The 6,964-nt window shown below is 35.1% G+C and overlaps 1 protein-coding gene across 1 annotated transcript; it reads right to left on the bottom strand.

The window, feature by feature from the left end:
- Positions 1-308: 308 nt before the first annotated feature.
- Positions 309-6,184, bottom strand: LOC131156466 (purple acid phosphatase 2). The gene is made up of 8 exons (XM_058110169.1): positions 5,624-6,184; positions 5,064-5,264; positions 4,740-4,851; positions 3,884-4,113; positions 3,209-3,347; positions 1,940-2,160; positions 759-880; positions 309-663 (listed from the first exon to the last, which is right to left on the bottom strand). The coding sequence occupies exons 1-8, from the start codon at positions 5,831-5,833 to the stop codon at positions 462-464; spliced, it is 1,437 nt and encodes a 478-aa protein (XP_057966152.1). The 5' UTR covers positions 5,834-6,184; the 3' UTR covers positions 309-461.
- Between the last annotated feature and the right edge of the window lie 780 nt (positions 6,185-6,964).

The following is a 6,964-nucleotide window of genomic DNA, read 5'->3' as shown; positions in this document are numbered from 1 at the left end:
ATTATATTCTGCACACATTTAAAATCGAGCCTCAAATTCCATACTCCCAAACATAAGTTTTTACGGTGGCAATTCATTTCCCATGGTATACAAAATGCTGAGAAATTTTGATAAGTTGTGTAGGGGGAAAAAATCTCACTGGCACTGAACTTTGAAGTGAGTCAGAACTTCTGTCTAAATCCTAAATGACCAAAGGATCAAGGTCTAGAATATTGCTTGTGCCGAGATCAAAGCATAGCATCTTGACATAAAAAACAGACCAACAGAAGTACAAACCAAGGGAGAAAATGGAGCAACAAAGAGATAAATGGAGAGAAGGTTGATGTTTCATTAAATTAAAATACACTGTCTACAGCATATGGCAAAACAATTACATGAAGAGAAGGTAGAAACTTTATCGAATTCACTTTGGCGTTTATTGCAAAATGCAAAAACAAAGGGAAAAAGGGAAAAAAACTATGTCACTGTGATGAGCCACTCTTAGATTCATCAACAGGGTGCCAGTATCTATTGAAAAACCACAAGGAATCAGCCTTCACAGCATACCCATCATGATTGCGGTGCCAACTGTAGTAAGCATGGGTTCGGTTCTTAATATCGAGAATGGCATGACCAAAACTTGCCTCACGGTAAGCTGAGTAGTCAGGCTGTGGCTCTGTCATGCTGCACGAAAAATGAACACGGTACATTTTAATCATGTCTCTACAAACAAGATTTCCAACCATTTCTATCATACACAAAAATAATATAAATCTTACTTGTTAGCTAACCCTTCGATATTTCCACCATCGCCAATGGTTATGTATACAGGAGCAGACTGGTCTTTTACAGGAGTGCAAATACCATTCACAATGTTGTATGCAGTGTTGGATATGCGTTCCTGTAATATACATATATTAGCTGTCAGCTAATACGAAGAACAAACTGAAAAAGAGAAAAAACAGATAGTGGAAATCCTGGTTGCAAACATAGAAATATTGGATGACTACAGGATTAAGGTTTTAAATCAAATGGGTTATGAGATAGAAGATTGTATCTATAGTGTTTTCTAAAAATTTTCTTTTTTATTTGATAATGAATTTTCTTCATAATCAGTTTGTTTTCGTAATGAATTAATTGGACCTTTTCATATAAATCCCATCTGTTTAAATCTTTGTTTTGAACCATACAATGTTGATTGACTTTATTTCGCCATTTTGTGGTACTAATCTAGACCATCTAATCGGAGATACATCGTATTGATAATGAACCCTTAACCAGCTCTTCCATTGATTCATTTCAGAATTTTGAAGTTTCTTATGCCTTAGTTTGCGATCGGAATGAAACATTCCTTGTATTATTTAGGCCCTGTTTAGAAAAATGAAAATAAGAAGGATTCCACTTTTTCACGCTAGGTTATCAAGGAATGAGAAAATTTTATATATATATATATATATATATATATATTTTATTTATGGGACTTAAGGCTTGTTATCATTGTTTCATATATGGGTGTGTGTGTGTGTGTGTGTATTATATATAGTAAATCAATGAACAGAAATTTTTGATTTTGCAAGTCATTAACCTTAAATTTTTCTTAATTTTTAATCATATTATATCAAAATTATATTTTTAATAGTATTTAATAGAGCGGAAAATCACTAGGGACAAATGGATTCTTTTTTACTTTCTTTTCCTTGTATTGTCTCAAACAAATTCCTTGATCCAAATGTCGCCTCAAGACTTTGAATGCTAACATATTTCACCTTTTCTAGAGTATCAGGCATTGCAACAAAGTTCAACACTCAATATTTTCAGCTAATCAAAATAAACGGGAGGGGCATGCGTGGCAAGACAGAGGAATAACTTATCAGATATAAAGCGCCTGTACTAGACAGGCAGCCGCATAATTAGAATTTAATTTTGCATCCTGACTGTAGGAAGGAAAAAATCCACTTACAGATCGTTCGTAGGCATGAACATGGCCAGCAAACACAACATCAACTTTGTGCTGTACAAACCATGGTTCATACATTACTCTCATGCTTTCCCCTTCCATGTAGTGATAGTTGTAACTATTATACCAGGGGGAGTGCATTAGAACAATCAACCAGGGTGTCTCATTTCTGTTAACTTTGGGGAGCTCCTCTTCAAGCCATTTGTACTGAGGGGTGTATTTACCTTTAAAAAATCAATAGCATGAAATTAAAAAATCTAAAGCAGGAAAGAATTCAACGGAGTTATAGTGGAAGTTATGAAACCTATAAAAAAGCTATGTTATTAGAAAAGGAGTTTCACACAAATGTACTAGCATGTGTGGAAGATCAAGTGATTTCAACTGAAATCACTGCTGAAGATCAGTAGAATTCATCCTGCTGTAACCGATAATATGATGCAGTCAATGAATACCGAAATACTTGCTGAAGTTTGAAGTCCTCAGAATCATATCTCCTTATCCCTAAACTTCAAAAAGTATTTCGGTATTCATCGACTGCATCATTATCTGTTACAGCAGGATCAATTCTCCTGATCTGCAGCAGGATCAATTCTCCTGATCTTCAACAGTGATTTCAGTTGAAATCACTTGATCTTCTACAGCATGAAATTAAGAAGCATTAGGACCTAGGCATGAAACCATTCAATCTATATTAATAGAATTCTACGGAATCAATTCAGCACTGTGAATGTAAACAGTTCTGAAAGATAATGTCATTGATAGTTCAATTACCCTGTAATTTACAACAGCAACCATGCGAGGCCATTACTTCAAATCACAGAAAAACTTCAGATATTACAAAATAACCCTGTTGTCTTTGCTTTTTAAATTTTGGGTAAAAAAACTCATGTCAAATGCCATAAAATGGATCTATTGACCTTCAAAATCATGCAAATTGCAAAGTATGGAGTAATTCTACTATAACACCAATAACTAATCAAATTAGCTCTCTTGATTTAGGGAATTAAATAGCCGTACGTTCTCTAGCTTCTCATTTGAAAAGAACAGCATCAACCAAAAACAATGGGTGCACAAATTATGCTAGTAATTGTTAGTCCAATATAAATTGCCACGAAATATAATTTATAGTTTGCGTAGACCTACTAATGCATTAGAAGGAACAATGACCTGAAACTTGATTTAAGACATTTTCTTTATGCTGTACAAGTGCAGCCATGTTGACATTGCCAGTCATTTTAATTGAGCACATAAGAAAACCATACACATCCTTACCATAAGCAGAATATGAAGACAAGACAATGATATATGCTGAAGCTCTCTTGATTGAGTACCAAAATGGAGCAGTGCTATTTGATGATGCATAAGGGACATGGTACCGGCGGGTAAAAGGCTTAAATGGTATTTTCTCGCCCTGCCAAAAACAAAATATCACTTCATAATCATAGGGTTAACTCAGCCATTTATTACATGATGCTCAGGAAACATATCATGCATTGCTAGAAATAAAGAATGCACACATGAATGCTAGTTTCTTTAACAAATTAAACTGCAGAATTATACCAATACTAGATGCAGTATAATTGAAACAATGAAACAATATTACTTGTCACCTAATAGAAAATGTACGTGCTCAGATATCTAAAACATATTGAAGACAATGGACGCAACAAATTATTTCTTGCCAAGCATGATAATATAGCTATTACCTGACAGCCTTGTGCCTTATAAGGGCACAGGCTGATTGCCCAAGAAACGCATACAGCATACTAACAATTTTTGGAAGTAGTAGGACTCATATGAGAAATAAATAGTCCATAAAAGAAGCAAATATAAGCTACAAAGAGTGCTAAACATAGACATTCAAGAACAAATAGTTTCAAATTAGACTATTGAGATATGAACCCAAAAAAAAAATTGTAAAGACATTATTTTCAGCTTGATGCTCACAATTTCGGGGGCAAAATCTATCTCGTGATTTCCTGCAGTCCATATCCAGGGTTGATAAGCGGTACTTCTCTCAACAAACCTTCCCCACGAATCCCATCTCACATTGTCATGATTAGGATAGTTATCTGCATAAGAAAGGTCCCCAACAAACAGCACAGTTTCGCCTCTGGTTGGATTTAATTCATAATGGGTAAGTGTCCTATTTGAATCATAGCTCTGACCAAGATCCCCTGCAATAATGCTCAACTGTGTGAATGGAAATACACAAACTAAAAAATATGTGGATATACATATACACCAATACAAAAATCCACAAAACAAGACAGACACATGGGTAAATGCAGACTAAAACCCACATATGTACGTAAAGAGGTGCAATAACACATGTACATATACACCAATACAAAAATCCACAAAACAAGACAGACACATGGGTATGCAGACTAAAACCCACATATGTACGTAAAGAGGTGCATATAATAACACATGCATATTCATTTTACCTTATGAAAGTGCCTCACAACAAAATATTCAAGTTAGAAACTAGAAACTACAACCAAAAAGCCACTATCTACAACCAATTCATCCATCTAATGCCTTATTGTATCTCTTTTCTCTATTTTATAACACCTAACACGAGGCTTGACCCTGCAGGGCCGCAGGCACCCATATAATCACCATCGCGCAGGATGAAAGGGCCTGTGGAACAGAGCCTGTAACTCAACGATGGAAGAAACATATAAACAATTGAAAAACATGCCTACATCTAAACCAAATCCAATTTGTTAACAAGTTTCAAGTTCAAGCAACCTCCATTATTTGAAATGATGGGGAAGAATGAAAGAAGAGTAGTTACCTATAAGCCCGAAAGTGTAGGGAACATCCGGGCCAACTGTTTGAGGAGTTCTAAACCAGAACTTACGCTCGGTGTGTCCAATCCCAACTTCATAGTAATATTTGGTGTCGGGCTGCCAAAAAAATGAAGAAAAATAGATAATAATCTTTGCAATTGAATTTAAAGTCAATGTTTGAGTCAACGAGGCTTCCCTAATTCCCACTATTTTCATCTAGTAATGCATAGATGCATCAAATAAACCATGCGCATTGAACCGGAGAACAGGAAGATTCTTGAATGAAGCAATTCTTAGACACAATCAAATCAAAATTAATGAAGACCCACCTTCAATTTCTTGAGCGTGCAATGGTGAATGTAACCAGAAGTATAGTTGTAGTACTTGTATCTAACAACGATGCCCTTGGCCTCCTTCTTGTGCTTGCTGCCCTTACTCCAATACCGCACAATTCTGGACCCCCGTTCATCCATGGTGACCCATGACACAATCATTCCCTTTCCCTCATGATCTCCTTGTGTTATATGAACCTGAAAGCACACAACCCTCACATTAATATTCAAAACAGAAACACATGACACAACATTTCCTAATCTAATCTAAGAGAAAGAAAATGCAAATCAATTGAAGTGAGCTTTAATGAATTTTTTAACTGATTATCACAAATCTGAACATTTTTTTAAATGAAGGATGCGAGAAACAAACAAAAATAAATTAATTTTAAAAAATGGGGGGGTGAGGGGGACGTTGATTAATACATAAACCCCGACAAAACAAAGTAAAAAAGAGAGAAAAGATGCAGTTAGAAAGCTTCATCGCGGTTTTTTGTTTTAAAACGAGACCAAAAAACAGAGGAAGACGAAGAAGATGAAGAAGAAGAAGGGGAGACCTGTTGAGGAGCATTATAGCCTGGAGGTGCACGAAAAACATCACTGTCGAGAGGCATATCAACAGTCTTCTCCTCCTTCCTCACGAAGGAACTGGTGATTCCTCCATTACAGAGAACTGCTGCATTCAAAACCAAAACTAAAAGTACACCAAAAGCAAATGCAGATGAACAAGAAGAAGAAGATCCAAGCAGACCCATTTTCCGCTTCATCCCCAAAATCCCGCCTGCTTCACCACCCAATTCCTAGCTTCAATTTCCAACCCCTTTCTTATAGAATTGAAGCTTGGAAATTGAAGCAGAACAACATGCCCAAAAGGGACGGAATATTCAGAACAAAATACGAATAATTACAGATAAATCATGAAGGAGTCAACCCACGGCGAGACGAATGTGAAAAGAGATTGGGTTGGCCCTTGCTCCTCACCAGTCCCAATCCAGTTGTAAATTCCGAGTAGACTATGGAAAGACATTAATGATATTGCTACTAATGAAGACCAAGAAAAAAGCTACACCCTGGGGGAAACAAGAAGAACAGAGCATGGTTTGACGTCGTTGCGGCACAAGCTGCTGCAAATAGGCCGCGAAGATCTCTCTCCATCACGGAACGGAGCCCACGTGCGCTCGATGCCCGTGGCTCCCATGAGTCATTATTAATTATTAGTCACATTATTAATTATTAGATAATTTACTGACAGTCCAAAAATTATTATTCGCACTTCACATTTATTTTTTTCATATTAAATGACTATTTTATCGTTTAATTTTCACTTCAAAAGTGTAAATATAAAAACGATATGGAGAGCAAGTTCATCATTTTATTAGATGAGAAAATAAATGTAATCTTTTTTTATAGCACCAACAGAGCAAGTTCATCATTTTATTAGATGAGAAAATAAATGTAATCTTTTTTTTATAGCACCAACAATTTTAAAATAATGTACTAATAGATATGAGTGTAGAATGAGTCTTCAAAATTTTTAAAAAAATCATATTTGTTGGAAATTAGTTAAGAAATTTTGCACAAGCCACATGGCATTTTGCTTTTGTTATAATTTATTAACTTTGAAAATAATTAATGCATTTGAAGTCTCAAATTGGGGTTTATATTTAAATAAAATATGAGCTCATAGTTCAAATTCACACAAATATAAATTTTAAATTTTAACTTCAAGTTTCAGAATATACAATAATAAATATAATTAAGAGTCCCTTTAATCCCTTGACTATTAAAAAATATTTTACGGTAGAGTAAAAAAAATTATTCCTTTTTAAAGTTTTAGATGCTTTATATTTTTTTTTTCTAAAAAGACGAAATGAATATTTGGACGCACATGGTCAAGT

This window comes from Malania oleifera, chromosome 5 (assembly GCF_029873635.1).
Source record: "Malania oleifera isolate guangnan ecotype guangnan chromosome 5, ASM2987363v1, whole genome shotgun sequence".
In the NCBI taxonomy this organism is placed as follows: domain Eukaryota; kingdom Viridiplantae; phylum Streptophyta; class Magnoliopsida; order Santalales; family Ximeniaceae; genus Malania; species Malania oleifera.
Note: the sequence above shows the minus strand (reverse complement) of the source record. Positions and strands in the feature narration are given on the sequence as shown.

What these genes read in the sequence shown, in the direction of transcription:
- LOC131156466 (XM_058110169.1), bottom strand. Translation starts at nt 5,833, where the DNA reads ATGAAGCGGAAAATGGGTCTGCTTGGATCTTCTTCTTCTTGTTCATCT. An exon ending in GCACGCTCAAGAAATTGAAG is followed by an intron (nt 4,852 to 5,063) that starts GTGGGTCTTCAT and finishes TTTTTTTGGCAG; the next exon opens with CCCGACACCAAATATTACTA. An exon ending in ATCGAAGGGTTAGCTAACAA is followed by an intron (nt 664 to 758) that starts GTAAGATTTATA and finishes TTTTTCGTGCAG; the next exon opens with CATGACAGAGCCACAGCCTG.